This window comes from Psammomys obesus, unplaced genomic scaffold, assembly GCF_907164565.1.
Source record: "Psammomys obesus unplaced genomic scaffold, mPsaObe1.curated_primary_1811, whole genome shotgun sequence".
Classification (NCBI taxonomy): domain Eukaryota; kingdom Metazoa; phylum Chordata; class Mammalia; order Rodentia; family Muridae; genus Psammomys; species Psammomys obesus.
This window is the reverse complement of record NW_026593286.1, coordinates 32,915,121-32,938,371: the sequence shown is the minus strand read 5'-3', so window position 1 is coordinate 32,938,371 and position 23,251 is coordinate 32,915,121. Positions and strand designations below refer to the sequence as shown.

Sequence of the window (23,251 nt, the reverse complement as noted above, 5' to 3'; positions counted from 1 at the left end):
GGCACGGCCTTGAGTCACTGTTTTAAAGTGTGCGTTATTTCTCTAACAGTAATCTGTCTTGTGTCTTTTTTTTTTTTTTTAACATGCCCTGATTTTCTTTCTCTTTTCCTTCTTTCTCTCACTTTTTTTTTTTGGCAGTGTTATTTTGTTAAATACATACCTCAAAAATTACCCATTAAGCTGCCAGATAGGAAGCCATAGAATTAAAAAAAAAAAAAAAAAAAAGATCAGGGACAAACACAGAAAATAAATAGGAATTCAAAAATAGTCGCCCCGCCCTGAGAGCAGGCCGCAGTTTCTCAAAAAGTCAAAGCGACTCACTGTGAAGTGGTATTTTTTTTTTTATACATAAACGAGTCTTTTCTTTAAGAACTCATTTCACAGTCTAGTCTTTCAGATTGTAAAGTTCTCTGTCCCATGCAATTTTTAATATATATATGTAAATATAGAGATATGTACATATACATATACACACACTTGTAGCTTCCTTCATTTATTTCGTGGGTCTTTCCATCCTGGAACTTGCCTCTTCTCTTCCGTAAATGCAAGGAGAATGACGGCAGGGTCTCCCGTGACTAGAATTACTACGGTCCAGTCATTGTAAAAGTTTAACACTTAAGTGTCTTTGCCAAGGCGACTCTGAGCTTACTCAGTCTATAGGCTATCCTGTGTAACAGAGGGATGCCATTAAGGGTAAGAAAAATAAAACAGACATTTAAAAACAAAACAAAATAAAACAAAGCCAAGAAGATTTTTTTTTTTTTTTAAGAAACTAAAACAGAAAGTCCTTGGACCCATATATTGCTTTGCCTGGTGGAGTTCACATTATCTCTGGTCGGTTTCTGCAGGCGCCGCCTTGTTTTTCTCAGCATTCTCCTCCTCGGCCTCCACCTTGTACATTTCCTCGGAGCCTTCCTCACTGTCGTTCTCCTCTGATTCCGTCAGCAGCTCCTCGTCCTTATACTCGGCCACATCCACGGCAGAGCCCAGGTGTTCCTTCAGCTTGCCATGATGCTTCACGTGGTACCTCTGGTTCTGGAAGAACTTGATGATGGTGTGTTTGGGGAGATCGAGCTGGGCTGAGAGTGTGTGGATGGCTTCCTGGTCCGGATAGAGGCCTACATCGTGGATGAAGCTTTGGAGGATGCCCAGGGCTTCCAAGGAGATCTTCGTGCGAGACCGAGGTTTTTTGGCACAGCTGTCTTCAGCTGGAGGAGGGGGCGGGGGCGCTTCTTCTCTGGGAGGGGAGCTCTCCTTGGGCGGCTGGGACTGCTGTCGATGAAGGACCTGATAATCACAAGGGCAAGAATATTAGTGTGACCGAGATCCACCAGACCTTTGCAGCATGTATTGCCTCCCTCACACTGCACTTAGCGAAAGGCACATTGGGAAAGCCAAAATCATTTCTGAAGATTTCCATTCCCATCTATGAAATGAGTGCTTCATGAGATTCGTTTGAGCTGGGCAAAGTGGTACACACTTATACTCCCAGCTTGTAGGAGACAGGGGCAGGAAGCTTTCCATGAATTTAAGTTCAGTTTGGGCTATACTTCAATTTGATGCCAGCCTACGTTGAATATGGAGACCTTCTTTCAAAATCAACAAAAAAAAGAAGGAAAAGAAAAAAGAAGAAGGAAAGAATTGCATAAACTAAAAATCATTGCGGTGGTGGGGTACTAAGCAGTTTAGCCACGTGTCTGAGGTCATCTCTAAGCATGGCTTTATGGAGGGGCTTGGCTTCAGATCCCCTAGACCTGTAACCACGTCTGAATACGCTAAGGACAGGACAGGCACCACAACAACTCAGTGTTAGATTCTTCTGCTTAGCTGAGGGAGCTGGGCAAGTCTTTTGGCCTTCATCTCATCATGTATTGGGAGAAGGGTTAAAAAACTGGCTGCCCAAGCATGGCTCAGATGTTAAATGCGTGATGTGTATACAATAGTGTTCAGAAGGGAGGGCTAAACTGGGGAACCTTTGCCACTGCTCAGCACTACTCAGTGTAAGCAAGTGGCTAAAGTGTGCCCACTAAGATGGGATTTGGCCCAGGAGGTCACAATTAGCCTATCTCTGGGTTGGTGCAAATTAGAGTCAGTGGTAATCATTGTTATTCTCACCCTCACTGTTCCTCAGGTGTTAGAGAAATAGAAATACTTCGAACCAGAAAACACATCCTTTGTAGAATTAGGAAACTCTTTACCTTCTTTTAGTTCTGATTTTGCTCTTTAAACATAAGTATTTTAAATAATATATATGTAAAATTTCCAAGTAATGTAAAGATATAACTTCTATATGTTTTAAATTTTAATTGACTGCTTTAAAGACATTTAGATGGGCATTTTAATACCACTATAAACTAATTAACCCTCTGATTTGAGCATACTTCCAAATTTCTATTTTTAATTGCAAGGTTTACGAGCTAGCTGTCAAAATTTAAATGATTCTCTTTTTCTTTCTTTTTTTTTTTAAATCTCTAGCTATGCCATGCATTCATAAAAAAAAAAAACCCTAAGTGAGCAACCTTCCTCTGAACCTCACCCCTCCGCACTGTCACTGCAATAGAATGGGAAATAACTTTCCATTCTTATATGAACACACTAACTCTATGAAGACTGGAAGGGAGAATGTTACCCAGTGAGGAGCCTGGGCCACACTGGCAGCTGACCTGCAGCTTCGTGTCACAGAATTAATGGGCAGCTGTGGCCATCCCTGCTGTGATGTGTGGGTTCTTGTAAAAGAACTGAGGACCACATTGCCTGCGCTCAGATAGTGCCCAGCTCCAGCTCCCTGAATGTCCTCAATATCCTTTACAATAACAAGTTCACACAGAGAAAACAACAACACATGTTTCACAACTTTCTAATACTTTATGAAATGTTTTTCCAAATCAGGGTCCCAAATTATATATGATCCAGAGTCCAGGGAGAATCAGGCCCATACAACATACAAAAAGAAATGTATGTAGTTACAAAAACAAAACGAAACTTAACAGCATGGTACCATCCCCACCATCATTCATCCCATCACAGGGATTAGCTATTTGGCCACTGTATAGCTAAGAACCAACATCGGCCTCAACACGAGCAGTTAAAGAAAAAAGATCTGTGCCATTCACCCCACTGTTGGAGGCCTATGATGGAAAGCATGCTTTCTCACCAATTTGAAAATGCCACCTTTTTATAGAGTTTAATAAATAGTGGAGGAGATAAAACATGAAAGCAACAGAAAAGGTCTGTTTGTCTTTTCAAATTACTACCAACAACTAGTAAAAGCCAATGGGAAGCTACGCTTGGTGGCCCATGCCTGTATAAGCACTTGGGAGGCTGTGAGAGTGAAGAGTCACAAACACAAGGCCAGCCTGGGTTACATAATGAGACTACCTGCTATAATAAGCTGGTGGCAGAAGGAAACTGAAAACAAAGGACTATAAAATGGTAGACTAGCATCCAAATAGTATTGGCCAATTAAAGGCAATGTTCTTAGCATTTTCTTTACCACTCTCAACTAAGAACTAAGAACAAACTCATGTGGTCTGATGTGGTAAGCTGGCATCAGCAAAAAAAGTGAGAGCTCTGTTACTCCAACACCCTAATTATCCCTGCCAGGAAAGTGGGGCTGCATTGCGGGCTCCCACAGCTTTTGGTGGCTTTGAAGGCAGGAAGATGTGTGCTCAGGGCCCATGGTGTGGGCAGTGTGAGCACAATAACGAATATGCTTCTGTGTCAACAGGTGAGGGTCTCAGCTTTTGCTGAGCGAGAGGACTGGAATTAGGGACAAGCACATTCTAGCAGGACATGTGCTCAAACACGAGTGAGTGGTCCCTATTAGAGCAACTGCGTTAATTGGAAGACAAAAGAGAATTAAAATGCTCCATTTTCTAAATTATGCTTGCCTTCTGTAGTAAAAGTCAGCAGAACGGTTCCATTTAATTGAATAATTAGATTGGTTCTTAAGGGGCTTTCCATTGTGCATTGAGTAGATTTAAAGAGATTTTCCAAAACTGTACTTTGAAGTTGGTATAATCTTTCTGCATGATAGCATTTGTTCTCCTTAGGCCCTACCAGTTGGACTACTCCACTTTCCCCCATTACTTAGAACAGAACACAGCAATACAAATGTACCAAGAAGACAGATATAAAAAACCCAATCACGGTAATAACAGGGAGTGCTCACTCAATGCTTATTTGGTCCCAGGCAGTTCTAAAATAGATAAATTAAAATGTAATCCTACAATTCCTCATGATGATGTAACCTGGACCAAGAACTAACTGGAAAATACGCTGCATTGTAGGATACTCCTCTAAAAAATGCAGAGAGATGTCAGGCTCGCAGGGAACCCTGCACATCATAGACTACAGAGGTATTTCTAAAAAAAGAACTACTAGCAATAAAAACTCCCCATAAAGTGAAATGCACTTTCTGACCAGGCAATACAAAAGAGTGAGTTGGTAGGGATGACAATACAGGCATGAAGTTACGTGCTAACTCTAGCATCCTTTAACAGACATGGAAAGAGCATGTCAAAATGAACATCTCTAAGTGAACTGTTTTCTAAGTTAGCAAGAGGGCTGCGCCTTTGGTTTTTATACTGCTACTCGCCGCTGGCTCCCAACTGCGCATGTATCACATCTGGAATGAAATGATCTCCCAAGTTGTTGACCCCAACTATCTTCACTTTTCCAAAATGTTCCACCCCCTCCAGACAAAGAACTACCACCTCCAGATAGTTTCTAGCAAAAGATCTGAATAATGTCCCATCTATCCAAAGTCTGTGAATTCTCCCTGGGTAGTGCTTTCCTTGATGGAGACAGTATTGGGAGCAAACAGAGGGAACACCTCCACACCTCCAAGGTGGTCTCTGCCAAGAGGAAAACTCAATCCAAGCACTCCCCAAATTCCTCTCATCTAAAGTTAGCATTAATTCTCTCCCCCCCTTCCCATTCCCTCCACCTGTTTCTCCCTCTAATAATTTTAGCTTCTTTCTTCTCACAGGACAGGTTTGTAAACTTACTTCATTGAATCTTAATTTTCCTGTCTGGGAAGTTCTTAACGTTTATTTATGACTGACTAGGTTAGTTTTAAATTGGTTTTTTTTTTTTTTGAGATTATAATACAATTATATCATTTTTTCTCTTCCATTTCCTCCCTCTAAAGCCTTCCATATACTCTCTTCTTTTGCTCTCTTTCAAATTCATGGCTTCTTTTTTCTTTATTTGTTCCTGTGTGTGAGAGAGAAAGAGAGGGAAAGAGAGAGAACATGCATATTCCCAAATATATACAGTCTGCCTGCAGAATATCACTTGTGTGCATATTTTTGGAGCTGACCATTTGCTATCGGTGTGCTTTCCCCTAAAGAAGACTATTTCTCCTCCTCTCATCATTCCTTAGCTGCCTTTGGTTCTTTGTTAGGAGTGAGGCCCTAGAACTTTCAACCTTCCATATTGGCATGATAGTTGGTGCCATGCTTGTTCTGGCTGGTTTTTAAAATCTACAGTTACATAAAACCTATAGTACCACAGAGAGAGATGCACTGTCTGAAGTCATGAAGAATAATGCACCCTCTGAAAGATATGCCATTGTAGTTTCAGTCATAAAATCCCCAAACTAGAAAGAATGCAAGTGTTCACCAATGGTAGAATGGAGAAACCAGGCTGTATTCACATAACAGCGAAGCTGGGCTGACTATGCCTGTGGGGAACTGCCACAGATTTACTGTTGGTTTAAAGGAGTCAGATGTGAAAGACTAATGATTCTATTTATGAGTCAAGAGAAAAAGCAAAGAACACACTCCAATAAGAAAGGCAGCAGCAGCCAGGCTTGGCATCACACACTTTTAATCCCAGCACTTAGGAGGCAGAGGCAGGCAGATCTCTGAGTTCAAGGCCATCCTGGTCTACAGAGCGAGTTCTAGGACAGCTACAACAGGATCAGCACATTGTCTTTGAGAGTTACTGACTGAAAGGTTGGGAAACAGCCTTTGCGTAAAGCTGAGAATATTCTCTGCATTGATGTGAGCACGGATTAAAGGGATAAAAGCACATCTGTATGTTTAAGGGCTATGGTTTTTACTGTATGCAAATTGCATCACATCTCAAAGACATCTTATGGACCCAGAACCAGTATGGTGTTGTGCAGATATGAAATGTATCAAGCAAGGGGTCTGAGACATCAAGGCTGGCTCAGGCTACATACTGACACTTTCCCCTAGAACTAAGTAAAATTTTTAAGGCCAGTAGTTGCCCTCTATCTCTAAGGTGCAGTACTGTCTTCCTGCGATTTTCTGCATAATAAGAAGATGTATCACTTTGTAAAGGTAGCTATGCCTCTTCACTCTTAACCTTTGTGCACCTACCAATCCTTGTTGGTTCTTTCGGTTTGGGAATTTATTTTTTCTCTGTCACAGTTGCATTTTTGGTATTTCTGTAATGAGATTCCTGGAAAGCATATCTTAAAACTTCTCTCTCTTTCATAAAATCAGTTGTTGATTTTCAACATGACTATGGCGTGGGTCATAGTAATGAAATATACAAATTCCAGTGACAGCAACAGTAGTAGAGGGAACGGATATTAGCATCCATGAAATCTAAGCCAAATACTCAAATGGTCCAAGTATATATGGATTTTTTAAAATATTCTATTTCATGGTAATTCCATGTTTTGTCCTATATTACAAGAAAACGGATCCAAATATGTTCAGGGACCACAGCTTGTAAAAGAACGTGGATTCTGTATCTATCTGTCTGAATGTGAAGCCCATGAGCGGAGTGTAAAGAAGGAAGCTGAGTAGGTCCTTAGAGCAGAGGGGAATCAGAATCCTAGGTAAAAACAACACGGAGGAGGATTACGGGTGATGAGGATGCAGTGTCCAGGTATAAGCCATGGGCTGAGGCGTGCAGATAGGTGGCTGGGCAAAGGCTCACGGAGAAAGCAGTGTAGGTGCAAGTTCTGAAGGAGGTGAGAGCCGTGCACGAAAAGTGCTCCAGACAGAGGAAGCAAGCAAAAGTGTTGGGAGGAAAGGATTAGCAGGCAGCATCTGAAAAACTCCAATTCGGTAGTCATGGCCATCTGTGCAAAGATGTGAGCACATCTGTAGAGGTCAGAGGTCAGCCTTGAGTGTCTATTCCCAGGCACCATCTCCTCGGGTCTCTCATAGGTCTGGAATTCACCAAGGCTAGACTGGCTGGCCATTCATCCCCGGGATCCACCGGTCTCACCCTCTCCAGTGCTGGATTCCAAGCACACCACCATGGGGTCTAGATATGAACTCACGTCCCAGTACACGTGTGGCAAGCACTTTTTCAAATGGGTTGTTTTTTCCATGCCTTCCTTTACATTTATTAAATATAAAAAAGAAAACTTCAGTTCTTGTCACATTAACCACGCCTCAAGTGCTTGGATGGCTCCTCGGGACAATGCTACGATGGGCAGCATGGTCACCAGGCACATCTACACTCACAGCAAGTACTGGTGAACAGAAAGTACCCTGTGCTGACAAGCAGTGACAACAGTGAGAGATGGAGCCAGGACTGGAGCGTGGAGGGCGTGGCATTCTAACAGCAGGGTGATACAATACCTTTGAGAGACCTTCGATCATATAACCTCTTCTAGCCAAAACCAGAGCACGAGCTGTAAACTACTATTATTAAGACAGAAGGGCAAATACCTATACGCCCATATACTAAATCCAAAGAATTCGGCTTACAATGTGTTACTAGATCCTCAAACTCTCCCAGACAGGAACATTAGTATACAACAGCCAGAAATGTGCCCAGACACTTCTGTCCTCAAAGGAATAGTTAATTTACATTTAACTGATAGCTACCTTTTTCAGCAAGGCACTTAACACACCTAAAAGCAATTGTGTTTAAAAAAATCAGCCTTGAGTTGACAGAGAAGAAAATATATCCAGTCTTCAAATACTTGGGTATTTATTGGGTATCTGCCACAACTGGACCTATTAAATAAGTAGTTCTAGGTCCAACAATTAAGGGTTGGACATAAATAAAATGGAAGTTCAAAGCCTGATAAGTTCCTTTCTTTTTATTTTGTGAAATCTTTCTGGGTGGAAGCATGACATACGCAGACATGAATGGACATGAAAATAACAGTGCAGGAAAAAAACTGTTGTGAATATATTTGAGAGGGATGCCAACTTCCAAATAAAGCCTTAAACCTCCTTCAACAGTTACAATACACAGTTATAATATGGACACATGTTGCTTCTCTGCCTTCAAACTAAAAACTTGGAAAACAGAAGGACCTCATGGTACCATGACAAAAGCCAACAGAGAAAGATAAAGCCCTCTCCCTAAAGCTCCCAGTGTTCAAATAGATTCTGAAGGCCTCAATGAAAACCAGCTGGGAGCCATGTGTAAAATATAATGGTTCTTGCCTGCAGGGAAGGAAGTAAGATCTTGAATGATTAAGTTTAGGAAAGTATATAATTCACTATATCATTATGGGGTGAACTGGATTACTTATAATAAGCCAAGACTTTGTGGTCGTTTTTATATAGAGAAAATGAGAAATTATTAAGGAGGTGACTGCAGAGGGTGGTGGAAGAATGGTAACAGGTTAAAACAGCTTCCCAGGTGGCCACATGTGGCTCTCTAGGACAAGATTCACCTACAGCAGTGAGCCTTGCTCAGAGCACAAGGCGCAGCAGCAGGAGATGACAACACAGACAAGATGTCTTTGTCCATGTCTATTGGGCGCTGAAGTCAAAGTATCTTTTACTCACATTGTTTTACTTCATCTATGCCAAGAAAACATGAGATTCTCAATCAAAAGAGGAAAGTATTCTTGCACCAAAAAGTCAAAGAAAAATACATTTGCCGACAAGAACAATTGGTTGAAAGTCCCTCGGCATAAATCTACTGACGCATACCAAACAGAAGAATGATTGCATGCTATTATTTTTAACCGTTACTATATATAAAATGTCCTGTACTTGAGGTTTCAACAAACTTGGTGGCATGTTTCCCTCCACCTCATCAAAACCAGTAGAAGACACTATTAATTTTAGTCTAAAAATTCAGCAGGGGAAACACCTAACGCTGGTGATTATAAAAAGCAGGATTTAACTATTACCTATGCAGCTCACCCACTGGGCCACGGGACTGTAGGTCACATAGTCTCCTGCTTAGCTCCCAGTGAGACTTCAGGCTTCTTGACTATGCTGCACTGAGCTAACTCCATAGCCTCTGGCCTTTATCTCTCTCGCTTTGCTGCTGTCCTCCTTGCTGAACACTGGCTATCCTTCTTCTTGCTATCAATCTACACGTGGTAAAGACACTGTCACCAAGACCACATGTAGGAATTTACTTCAAGTATATTATCTGAGAACAGGGACAAGCATAGTCAATGATTTTGTTGCTATCTCTCTTTTCTCACAAACTTCCAGGGGACTAGATAACTCGTAAGATATAACTGTGTACAAGTTCCAAGCAAGTTTGGGGTTAGAAAGCTGTGGTTTCAGGTCAGTTCCTACTTCACGTACTACTGTTTCTTAGCCTGGAGAGACTCTTGAGCAAGCTACCCTCCAAGTCCTAGTGTTTGGCACCCGGGCAGATCTTTTTTTGCAGTATTAAGAAAGATTAAGTGAGATCATACATATGAAGAACTTGGCAAAGGTCTGATCATAAATAAAGCCTTTTTAATGAGCAATTTTCATTTTGAAAGATTCATTTTTATTATTGCTAACTATGTGCATATGTGTATGTGAGTATGTGCATGGGGATGCAGGTGCCTGAAGAGGGCAGAGATGACCCCTGAAGCTGGAGTTACAGGAAGTTATGAGCTGCCAGATGTGGGTGCTAGGAATAGAATTTGACTCCTCTGAGAGAGCAGTACGTGCTCTTAAGCACTAAGCCACCTCTCTAACTCCAAGCAATTTTCATTTTCACAATGTGAGGAAGACATAAGGATCAATACTGAATTCCTCATGCATTTTTTTCTATCAATACGTTTATTATTAAAACCAACAACCATTTCCATAGTTGACCTTTTCACCTTAAGGACAAGAAGACAGGTCTGCTAGTAACTTCTCTTCCTTCCTTCATCACACACTTCACAGATACTTGTGCTCACCATGATACCTGGCACGTTGGAGTTGCCTCGGGAGTATTTGTCACACAGAACTGAACCTCAAGGCCAGAGTCCCATTTGAGGTGGTATCATCCATTTTTATATGCCGTGTGCACTCTTAGGGAGCTATTCTCACTACAGGTTCTCAAAACAAGATCCAGGGGCCCCTGTGGAAACCGTGTACTGTATTACGACACCCATGCATCAAGACTCCTTCCAAGCAAAGCTAAGGTGTTCCTGCTCATTGCTTTAACTGTGCTGACATTTGCACCAACGGTGCCAAAGTACAGATGGGAAACGTGGCCTGTGGCACCTAAGTGAACCCAGAGCAGCTTTCAGTTCATATCTGCAAGCCCGCGGCCGCAGTGCTGCCACTTTTGTGTGAGAATATTCTTGATTAAGCAATAAAACCTTATTAATTATTAAATCTCAACAACTGAAAACATATCTGTCTCCTTAATACTCCATGTGAGAAAATGAGCACAGTGGCAGGAAGCTCTTCTGTGACATAGCAAAGTCACGTGGCTTTCCCCACATGAGAAGGACTTTCCCCACACTTACACTCCAAGGGGAATGCTCCGGTTACAACGGTTGGCAAACTAACAGAAAACCTGTGATTATTCAGATTTGGGGAGATCCCTCCTTAAGAATGGAAGTTAGAGGGCTGGGGAAAGGGTGTAGTGGGAAAACTGTTTGCCGTGCAAGCTGAGGGGTGAATACAGATCTCCAGCGCCTAGGCAAAGAGCAGGTGTGATGACATCTAGCAGGAGCTTCAGCAGCGCTGGGCCTGCGTGTGTGTGCGCACGTCCCCTGGCGAGAAATTTGCTAACCAACTACTCTAGTGGAAGCAGTAGCTTCAGTGAGAGACTATGTCAAAAAATAAGGCAGATCCACTGCACAGCTTTCACGCTCACACTTGGGAAGCAGAGGCAGGCGGGTCTCTGTGAGTTGGCAGACAGCCTGCTCTACGGCGAGAGTCCCAGCCGGGGCTGTGTGGAGAAGCTCCGTCTGGGGAGGGCAGGGAGCATCCAGTGTTAACTAGCCTCTCCCTGTGCGCACATACATACACACAGAGAATGAAGGTGAACCTGTCATTTTAGGTAAAATATCTGACAGTGTTTACTTTTGATGGTAAAATTTGACCTTTAAATGAGAATTTGAAAAGCGCAACAATCACAATAATGTCATCAAATTCCCATACATAAAAACTTTCCTAATGATAATTAGTGGTGGTTTAAAAATGCTTTTGAAAAATTATATAAAAGCCTCAACATTTATAAGATCTGCTTAAATGAACAAACTAATATTTTCAAAGTGACTAATACATAATGCTACAAAGTTATAATGGAGACCAATAATATACAAAAATATGAAATATTCAACAATATGTTGAGTCAAAGTTGCGTAATAACTCTCAAAACACAGTCACTTTCAAAGTCTTTCTAAAATATAAAACAAATCTCAATTATCTGGAATGCCTGTTGGAGTATCTCTTGCTATTCAAATTACTTTATCGATTTCAACCAAAACCACATATTTATTGCATGAAGCACAGAAGCAATTGTAAAAGTCTAGTTGCCTTGCATTAAGACAGACACTGAAGAATCTTCAGATGTATGTAACAGGCTGGCATATTAAGTTTGAGCAATATATTTTTCATGAGACAGATCTTTTGCATATTTACATATATGTCATGTGCAATTATTGAGACTTAGCAGACAATTTGAAAAGGTTAATCACTACCTAGGTAATATTGATAAACATGACATATTACATATTGATTACTAGTTATCAATTATGAAACTGAACGTGGGTCACAAGACCAAAAAGATGTGAAAACTTCCATACTATTTGAATCACACTTAAGGCACAGGACTGCCTCTCCCTAATGATTACCAAACTCTTTACTAGAAAATTCAAAATAGATTCTGCAGTTGAAAGCATCCTTGCCTTGAGTCAAATTATCTAAGGCCCCCGAACAGGGATGCAGGGAAATTACACACACGTTATGATTTGCCTCTTGACTTTATCATTCAGTGACATTTTCACAGGCAAAACATATTCTCTTAGACACAACTCAGCACTATTTTTAACTTCAAATGTGATGTTACTTGAGTTGGCTCTTATGGCTGTAATTTCACATCCTAACATTATAAGGCTTATTAAAAACTATGGTTTAGTTCTGTTGCTTTTTGGGGGATTATACAATATCCTAAGGTCAAAACTCAGGAAATACGTTATTAAAAAAGAGTATCCACGAAGTGATGACAAATTGCAGACTACAGGTGTTAGATTACATTTTGACTCCAGGCAGGTTTAATATAAGTCGGTTTTCTTTGTACAGTTGCTCTTAGCACATACAGCTGCAGGAATCGGATTTAAAAAAAAAAAAAAAAAGAAAAAAGAAAAAGAAAGAAGGAAGGAAAAGAGAGAGTAGAGCTCAATAAAAGAAGAACATGTCAAAAGAAATCAATACAAACAAGCAAAATGATAGGAATTCTAACATGGAAATCCATGTAGAATGTCCTCGAGCCTTGCTCGGGATTTCCTGCAATATTGTAACCAAGATGCTATGAGAAGACTCTGTATGCTTTTAATGCAGCTTAATAATTGTTTCTCAAAATAAACACTCTGGTCAAAGATAAAAGCATAACAACGCTGTGACACAATAATCGGTTGAAATAAACTTGGTGTTGGAGGAAACGTGGGTCTTAAAACAGCCTTCGGCTTATAGCATTTCCTCCTCAGTAATAAATTGTGAACAACTATACCAACAACTTTGGAGCAGCGTGGAGTAAAACAAATAACGTTGCAGTTATTAATAATGGTTTTAGGAACGGCCAGAATCTGGGACTCTCCAAGAGGCAGCTCAGTGAACTGCTTCCCTCAGACAACTGGATGAGCTGACACAGTACGAACAGCAAGGTTGAGATGCGTAACTATATCTCAGTTAAACGGCCAACAAGTGTTGAGATTAGGCCATACCTTCCTCTGAGGCATGGTTCTCAACCTTCCTAATGCTGTGACCCATTAATATAGTTCCTCATGTTATGGTGGCCTTTCAACTAGAAAATTATTTCATTGCTACTTCGTGACTGTAATTCTGCTACTGTTACAGGCTGTAATGCAAATACCCGTATCTTCTGATGGTCTTAGGAGACCCTCTTGAAAGGGTTGTTCAATACACTTAAGGGGGTCATGGCCCACAGGTTGAGAACCACTGCTCAAAGAGACTTCATATTACATAAACAGTGATTCCCCCCGCCCCAGGTTTTTCCTTGCCCTTAGAGACTCTAATTTACAAAAAGCTTGACTTCACTTTGAGAGAAATGGGCGATTGAAGACTCTTTAACTTGTACTTATTCTGTAAATGCAAATAAGTCTACAGATATATTTGTTGTGCAATATGAAGTAAGTAAGTTAATAGGAATAATTATGATTGGAATAATAACAACAATTAAAAAATCAACTTACATTCACCCTATTCAGGATATTAAACTGAGCAGGATTATATGACAAATTGCTATTGTTGAAATGGATAAGCTCAATGTATGTATTGTTACCCAATAAATTATGACATTGTGGAGAGAAATGTATTTATCTGTGTTTCTGGCAAAGCGAGGTCATGATACCAAGAAAAAAATCAGAACCAAAATCAAACAAGCAGCGGGGTCTAGAGAGTACTCAGGTGGTTAAGAGCACTTGTTGCTCTTATAGAGGAGGGTGGCTCAGTTTCCAGCACCAACATGAAGGCTCACAACTAACTGTAAATTGGTTTCAGCAGACCTGATGCCCTTTTCTGACCTCTGTGGGCACCAGGCACACAATAGGTGCAAATACATATGTGTAGGGAAACACTCATACACAAAATAAAATTTAAAACTCTAGAATTGAAAACAAGTAGACCAAACAGAGATGACCCTTTTCCCAGTTAGATATTTAAAAGGGCAAAGCATTGGCCACATGTTGAACCTAATGGAAACTATCCTTGCCTTCATCAGCATCTTCTGAGTATAAGGTTTATTGATCGTCTAGTGATGATGTAACTAAAAAACATTCCATAAACATGACCGACATAATCCAAACAAGAAGTAAGGGAGGCTCTTTAGCATGTTCTAAGCCACGACTGTGTATCCTCATGCCTAAGAGGATATACCTAGCAAGCATTCTCTTTTCTATTGCCATGTACCTTCATCACCTTTTTTCATGTCTTCTTAAAGGACAAAATTTGGCGTACATATTCACGGAAAAAAAGTGGCCTATCTTTTGAAGACCAGATTCAAGGCACAGGCAATAGTAATGTGTGGCAAAGATTTCATATTTATGTTAAATCAGTGCAGAGTAGTATGGAAATGACTGGTAGTTACTCTGTGAACATGATTTTTAAGTCAACATGTCTTGCTTCACTGGTGTAACTGGGAGAAGGGTGGTTCTTGTCTGAGCCCACAGGAAAGAAGCTATTGAGTTAAAGATAACCAGAGTCAATGACTAAGGGGGTGAAAGGTTAGGATGACTTGAGTAACAGGAATTCAAACAGTATTCAAAGAAACAGCCTGAAAATTCATAATGGCTCCTGGATGGCCAAAGGCCAAGAGAGAAAGATGTGTTACGTGTTCAGGTTAAGATGATCACCAGAATTCTCAAGCAGTTAATCTAGCTGGCTAAATAATTTTCAAGAGAAGTAAAAATGTGACTGAAATGAAAACAACCTCATTGATGCCTGCGATAGGTGATTTGTGAACTCTGAAGTTGGGTTTTATTAAAATAACAAAATGGGGGTGGCGCGAGGCAATGACAGTCACGTTGTTAAGGCAGAGGATGGGAACTATTTGAAGAGAATTCTGAACACACTGGGTTCCTTATTTGGGGCAAGGGGCAAAAGCGGGTTATTTACGTGTCTGAAGCCTGTATAGGATATGGAATGGACCACATTTTCTGTATAATTTTTACAGTTGAGACACTCCAAAAGCAGAACAATCTGACAGTTATGGTTAGTGAAAAATATTAGATGTTCACCAATAATATATGACCTCAGCATATTTCTGCTTTCTGGATATAACCACTTAATAACAGGACTTGGGCAAACTGTACTGTGTGAATCAAACAAATAAAAGCACGAGCATGCCTTTTATAGAAAGCAAATCTTAGGCAGCGCATTAGTCTGGCAAAAGACAAAATCGCCTGCATTACCACACCACTGAGATATTATAGCTTATTATAGCCCGAAGGCCAGTCTGGGTAAACCAAGTCAGATGATCTAAGCAGGGCTGTTCCTCAGACCATGAAGCAGAGGTCCCCAGCCAAGATTCCTGGTGACATAGTGCTTAAAGACTGTCAAATGGGCACTCATCAAACACAGGCTTACTTTTCAGCTTTCACTGAATTCCATCAGTGGCAGGCCTCCTCGCTATTTTCTTTCAAGAGAAGAATACATGGAGATTAAAAATGGCATGAGGTAAAGTTTCCTCAAGGTTAGCGGGCCGTTCATCCAGAAGTATCCTTTTCCAATGCTAAACTCTCTCATTATGGCAATACAGCCTTGCATCCTCCCCGTTAATGATCACTCTAACTGAAACAAGGTAAGGGGAGGCCCAGACTCTTGCATCCAAACTGTGCCAGGACACCTGGTGAGAAGCGGAGTGCTGGGAGGACCAGGCACTCTTATTTAACCATGAAAAATGAGACAAGAGAACCAGTCTCCTCCTCCCAGGATTGCTGGAAAGAAAATCCTCAGTTCCTAACTCCCTAGGGCAAAGTAACTGGATTGGAGGTTCCTTTTCCCACAAGAAAGATTCTAGCCTCTACGCTGTGGGGGGCTATGATGTTCCCATGAGGCCAGTTACTCATCATCCTTATCTACTTGAATTCACACAGAAAGTCCACTCTGACTACATGCCACACTGCCTCGGCTCTTCCGAGTGTATTTGCTTACCCCATGCCGGTCATCCTCTTAAGCTGGAACCGTGGAGCGATTATACTTTCAAATGTGAATTTGCTTAAGGGTGGATTTAATTTAATAGCTGAGAACTCCGTACAAAACAAATATACTTACAAATGACATTAGCAGGGGATTAATCATTAACACTCTTGATTGGTGTTCCAAGACCAACCCCCTACATTGGCTGCAGCCAAGATCACGGGGTTCTCACTGACTGGTTCCCTCATCTTTAAAGTCAATGTCTGGCCCACCCCATGTGCTAGAGAGCACTCACTTTTAAGCAGCTCTCGGAGGAAGGCTCCACTCTTCGTATATGTTCCTATTGATGTCATGTACATCTTTATGATCTCTTGCTTGAATGAACTACCACTTTATCCTTGCAGGTCACAGTCCTGCCACAGCCCACAGGACATCTTGCCAAAGGCCTTTGGTGGCCTTAAGTCAGGCCAAAGTCTCTTGAGTGTCCAACAAAACTGTCACCTGACTGTTCCTCTGCCCTATTCTTGCTCCTCAGCCCCTGCCTGGGAGGCCACCTACCAACTAAACTCTAGGAGGCCAGAACCCTCCTACTCCTAGGTCTCTGTTCTGTTGTCCCGCTCCTGGAAAACTCATGAAAGAGACCCTGGACAGTCCCCTTCTAAGAGCCTTCTGGGTCCTCCCACCAGTCAAGTTTTGGGATCTTGACACTGTTTTCTGTGGTTTACTCTGCACTTAGCCCCTGTGTTACAATTCTCTATTCCTGAATACTAACCACTTCACAGGACAAGGCATCGTGCCTTCAATAAATGGTTGAGCTTATCATAAAATATCCAGAATACTTCTCTAGCAAAACCTGACACATTAAATAGACTGAAATTCTTGGTGAAAGAGAATATTCTTTCTCAAGAGAATGGAGTTAGAATAGCTTGTACTAACTCGCTACAGGTCCAGACTTGACTCCGAATACTTACTTAGTTGTAGTAATTTGCCACATGAACACAGTAGCTTTCTAGCTCTCCCATTACCACCGGGCTGGAAGTGACTGGCACCCAGGAGACAGACACTTAGGCTGCTACTATTGTTGGCCACTGAAACTGGCATATTTACTCATTTGCTTCTCTCTCTATCCCTTCTCACACTGCAAAAAATATTTGTGTTCTGAACAGATCTCAAAAAGCCTGCAGCAGACAGCTGCTATGACCAGAAAAGCTGCTTCAGGCAAAACAGCAAACAGCCAATGAACCTAGGAGAATCCATATAAGATAAAGCTAGGGTCAGATGGAAGGGGAGGAGGACCTCCCCTATCAGTGGACTTGGAAAGGGGCAGGGAGGAGATGAGGGAGGGAGGGAGGGATTGGGAGGGAATAAGGGAGGGGCTACGGCTGGGATACAAAGTAAATAACCTGTGATTAATATAAAAAATAAAAATTATTTTTTTAAAAAAAGGGGAGCCCTGAACCAGGAGAAAATCTATGAAAACTGCAGATGTTTTCTAATGAAGTCTATGTGTCCTTGCACCCTCTGGAGAGGGCCCTGTCCCTGCCTTAGATATGTGGGAATGTTATCTACTTAGAAAATGCTGTGGAAAAATACTGAACGTCTTCTCTAAAACAAATATAAAATCTCAGTTTGGTTTTACTTGGAGTAGAATGAATGAAGTTCATCCGAGTGAAGAATAAAGAAAAGTAACAAAATCAAAGTGTATTTTTTTTAACCACCATTTTCATTCAGCCTCTCCAGCTGCAACGCCACACATTTCAAAGTGAGCAAATGGTTCAAAATAAGCTCTTTGCTGCTTTTTTTTTTTTTTTCCTGCAGTGTGGCTTATTTATATTTTAACAAAATCTGTTTTTTAAAATATTCAACTAAAACTAAATAAGTCCCGGAAGTTAAGCATAGAAAACCAAACATAAGCCATCTCACATATCTAGAGATCCAAAGGCACTGGGCCGGCGTCAAAGAACACTTTATTTTAACGTGCTATACTGAGAACACAGTTTTTAGCCTTGTCAGGGTCTCTGTCCGAAGTATAATTCTAAACTGATGAATAAAATGATACTGTCATATTAAAACACTTGATTGTGTGTGACTTCAAGAACCCCAAACATTCAATTTCTGAGAAGAGAATGGATTTAATGAAATATTTTTAAAGTGGAGCTGGTCTAGAGAATATCACCACAGAGCACGGCCAAGAGGCAATTCAGATGGCAGACGCAGAGAGAGCACAATTTACCATGTAGACTGCAGCGATGGGCATTAAATAATCATCTCTGAATAAACTCCACAAATCAATATGGCCCTGTCGCTCTAAACTAAGAATGGTATTGCCTAAAGGAAATCTCTAAGGTCAACCAGCAATTAACTGAAAGGTTTTGATTGAAAATGCTATTGACTGCTTTCATATCACACAGCTTCCTGGTTATTATACTTCATGGGCTAAGGAGGTGCCAAGACATTAAACTGTCAATAATCTATTAATACTGGCCAGCTATGCTCACTCTCACTGAATCTGCAGGCAAATATATTCAAGCCAAATACCATGCTTAGAACCAATGCAAATTCTTCAATCCTGACATGGAAATTGTATCTTCATTATCCCATTTTAAATGCCTTGAAGTGTCAGTCAGTGTAGGAGAAATATGTAGGTAGAGATGCTGGTTCATTTGAGTTAAACTAACATTTGTTTTCTAAGAGAGTACTGAATGGATAGAGAGTATGTCCTGGACCCTGCCTTACTTTCTAAGTCATATTTAACAGTTCCTAAATGGAGCATAATAAACACTTTACAAAGAGAAATGAGAAGTTCTTCAAAAGGAGCCTGACAGCCCCTGTGTCTCCCTGCATCTGGAAAGCAGCTATATGGGAGAGGGGGGCTTTTAATGAATTTAATATAGAAAAGCACTTTAATTAAATGCTGTCAAAGCGGATTGTATTAATGACTGCACACAGAGGAATTTCAAGCCAGCCAAGTTTATTTAGCAAATAGAAACTGGGCTTTCGAAGCCCGCAAGTATTTATGTTTCTACAGTTGGAGTACATCTAGAGGATGATGGTGTCAAATGAAAGCATTGAGTTATTAGATATGATTTTATTTATTGTGTATTATTAAAGTTTCAAAGGCCTCAGGGGATTCAGTTTCATTTTCAAAATGAAGCACTGTATCTGATCAGAAGGGGTTAAGAAAAGAGTATTGTCCCCACATTTTTTTTCTGCTCTCTAGAGCAGGTAGGTAATGGTTAGCAGAGCAGGTGGAAGGCATGCCTTTTTTTTGGGGGGGGGGCTGTCCAGTCAAAATTCACATCACTGGATAGCAGTGGCAAAGAAATTAATGGCAGTATTTCTCCTCTGGCTCTTTCCAATATTTTATTTTTTTTTTAACTTTTCAATGACACAATTCATTCTGTTACACACAGCAATAAGCTGAAAAATGACCAAAGCTTTCAGAAATCTGCATGAAAATTTGGTTGCCATAGCCCATTTAATGAAAACCATGAGGAGTACTACGTTCTACAAAGGTAGCAGATGTCTGACTTGGGGCAAGAGGGAAGGGGAGCTTCCTTGGTGTCCTCTGTTTGGAGACTGATCATAGAACAGACCTATTATTAATGATAGTATTTTTAAAACAAACAAAGAAAACATGAGCCTTAATGCATGAAAGCTGTAAAAGACCGAGAAGCTGGCCTGGCTGGAAAATACTATGTGTGTGTCAAAATGATTTTCTCTACTGTTTGTAAAAATGTAATTATCCATGATAAGCTATTATCCATGATACTACAAGGGTGAGGGATTTCAAGGAAACCCACTGGAAGCTAGGGGCTCGCCATTTGGTCTTCCATCTCTGACACCACCATGTCTGAGATCACAAACCATGCTGTGATTCACCACATCCTTCTTGCAGTTATATATACAGCCTTGCAGGCTGTCTTTAGATTTTAATTCAAAACATAAGACAGGGGGAGAAGGGGGAAATGTGAGGATGAGAGAAAAAAGAAGCAAACCCCTAAACCCAGCACCTACTTCCTTTCAAGAACAGAATAATAATCACAAATGCAGACTTTCGACTTTCTAAATAAATAACCTGATTTTTAATCTCCCCCGTACCCAAGCTATTTATTAATATCAGATGTCTGGTCTGTGTCTTTGTAGCTCTGGAACTTAGAAGTGACTGTGCTCTTCCATCTGTGCCAAGATGTTTCAGACTAGGCTTTGAAATGCTGCAAGTACAGATGAATATGACATGCAATAAGAACTGATCACAGACGCGTTCTGTATTTGAGGAATGGCGACACGAAGCAATAAGGACATGGCATGTTCATGTGGTGTAATGCACTCCTCTGGGCACGTGGGCACACGTACAGATGGCTGGAGCTCAGGCCACCTCTAGCCCACTTCCAGCTCCATTCTGGGATGGCAGAGCACATTGGCTATCTTCTTGCACATGAAGTGACAAGAAGACGCTTGCCCTGGTTAATCAGTACATCTGGTATGAAGATATATCAAACAATTGTCAACTAAGAGGTCAGGATGGGACATTTGATTCCGAGTATGTTTCACAAGCCAAAGAATCAGACAATCTGCTTTTTTGTTCAATATGGAGGGAACAACTGTGTTAGCAGTGCTGCCACTCTTCACCGGTGTAGCCTCTCTCTCGTGGGCAGGTTTTTGTTTTATATCAAGTACTCAAATGTAGATTTCTTTCAAACATGAACCTTTAAATGATACCTGCTCTCAGATTGTCTTGCCTAAAATAGCAATTCTGCTAGGACAATTTGTTCCTATTTTCTACTTTTTGAATGTTTTAGAAATGGCAGACTATGAGCTCCTCATGAGACATAATTTTGCCCAGTGAATACAAGCAGATAGCCAGGTAAGCCATCAGCATGGACACAGGCAAACCCTGGAAAGGAGAAATATGTAGAAACCACTGCTATTTACATAAATACTTTCTGGTGTCTTGGTTTCTGATGTTACTCAGTTTCAGAAATAGCCAACTTTTAAAATAAATAAATCATGGTGTTTGACAAATTTTATTTCTAAAAATGAAGATGTGAGTGGCCAAGAAGTTTTTATTTTATTCTTTTCTGAAGTTAACTAGCATTTATTCAGTTTTGTATTGGATAGTGTTTAAAGATTGGCTCCCTGGAATTAACAGTCCCAATGGACTCCTTGGCAAGTTCTCAAAGTATGGCCACCATGGCGGGCTTTATGCTCTCAAATGTGTACCAACAAGCCTCCCAAATTCCTGAAAATATAACTGGCTGGTATAGACTTACTACAGGGAACCCTGACTCTATTGTGGAAAGTGATATCACATCCCTCCTTTGGTGGCCTACATGCTGCTTCCTGGCCTTTGTATCAGGAGTCCCCTTGCTTTGGGCTGAATTAGCTGCCATTTTCCCAATGCCAAGATGAAAGGATGACTCCCACGCAATAGATAATTCCACAAAAGATTGTATATCAAAAGGTGAAGAGTTGCATGATTTGCAGTAAATTTGATCGCAAAACAAATTGTGAGGAAACTGAACTTGTGGCCTTGGGGTTGTTAGCCTAGACAGGTTGCTTGATTGGCCCATTTCTAGGGTCAAGCCAAGTAATAATAAAATAAACAAATGTCAGAATTTTGGCAGTTTTCCTTTAATTGGATCTGTGCTTTTCTATCATTACAAGAGGAACTTCCAGACTTCCACTTAATAAAAATCAGCAGCAGTTTTCAGCTACATTAGATTTCTACACTAAGCAGAAACAGCTGAAGAGAGACCACTGTAGGTAGATTAGGCTCGGAGTTTCAAACTCAGTGCTGGTTTTCTCCTGCCTTAGTTCCAGTTCTCCATCACAAGCAAAGTGACTGGGTCAGAGTTTCAAGTATGCTGTTTGGAGTCATTACATCCTTACTAATGTTCTTTCCCTATGCACATGAATCTCCCAGAAGCAATGGATCTTTTTTAAATTTTTGTTTTGCTTTTGATACTCATTGAAATGAAATGGATGAAACAAATTAAAGAATGAATATATCAAATAAAGAGCCTCCGAAATCACCTATCTTGTGTTCAACAATTTATAAATATGGTAGCTGGTTATTTTCTTTGTTCTCTCATTGAGCCAAATGTCCACTGACGCAGAGGATAATTTTCATTCTTTTCATAAAACACTTTAGTTCCTGAAATCATGCATAAAAATCCTAGGTAGCAACAAGCATGCAGAAAACAGTAAATATTTGGAAAATGCCATGATTTGCATGTGTGAACTCCAAAGGCCGATGTATGTGTTAAAGGCTAGGTCCCCAGGGTGATGCTTAATAGGAGGCAGTGGAAGCTGAAGGAGATGGAGCCTCATGCGAGGTCTTAGGTCACTGTCGGTGTGTACTCCAAAGCTCCTGGGGGAAACCCTGTCTTCTCTCTTTTCTGCTTCTTGTCTTATGAAGTAAGCAGTCTGCTTCTCTCTTAGTTGCTCCAGCTAGGAAGCCTAAGTGATGGGGCCACTTCTTAGTTGGGAGCCTTTAGAACTATGAGACAAAATAACCTTTTTAAAAATACATTTCTTGTCTGAAGACCAGTTAATATTTTCCTTTAAGTCCATGAGGAGCCACATGGAGCTGCTTCAAGTGCCTGTTTAATATCGGACCAAAGATATCCAAGCTCAGTCACTTCATGGCCTCACAACTCCACAGTCTCAAAACAGCCAACTTTCTAGTGGTTATCAAGAAGTTGATACAACTATTTGATTTTTAAGAGTAAAAGCATGAAGAAGAAGGAGAAGAAGAAGCAGTGGCAGTTGCTAATCAATTTTTCTCAGCTACGGAGTCATTTAATTCTTCCCCACAGACGAAATTTACTCAGAGCAAAGAAGACCTACGATGACTTTTAAAGGACTTTAAAATATAGAAAGGTCAGGAGACACCAGACTACTGAGTCTTTCGACCTGTCTCAAAATAACAGTATGACAAGCAGACCATAGAGCTCAGGTCGTGCTCAGATATTCTGTTGGAAAACCACACACTGACACCACCCTCAAATCAACTCTGGACTCTCTTGAGTAGAAGTTATATTCTTCATCCTTAATTATGATTAATACAATACTCAAGGGACTGGAGAGATGACTTAACAGCTAGAAGCACTTGTTGCTTTTGCAGAGGAGCTGGGATCGATTCCCAGCATCCACATGGTATCCTACAACTGTCTATAACTCCAGTTCCATGGATCCCAATTCTTCTGGCCTCCGATGGCACTAGGCATGTGTGTCATGCACAGACA

At 40.8% G+C, this 23,251-nt stretch overlaps 1 protein-coding gene across 1 annotated transcript in view; it reads right to left on the bottom strand.

Annotated features, from left to right (window-relative positions):
* Positions 1-697: 697 nt before the first annotated feature.
* Positions 698-23,251, bottom strand: part of Satb2 (SATB homeobox 2) — a 169,156-nt gene continuing 146,602 nt past the window's right edge. The window contains exon 10 of the mRNA XM_055616685.1: positions 698-1,287. Coding sequence (XP_055472660.1) covers positions 826-1,287 — 462 coding nt within the window. The 3' untranslated portion in view covers positions 698-825. The remainder of the gene's footprint in view (positions 1,288-23,251) is intronic.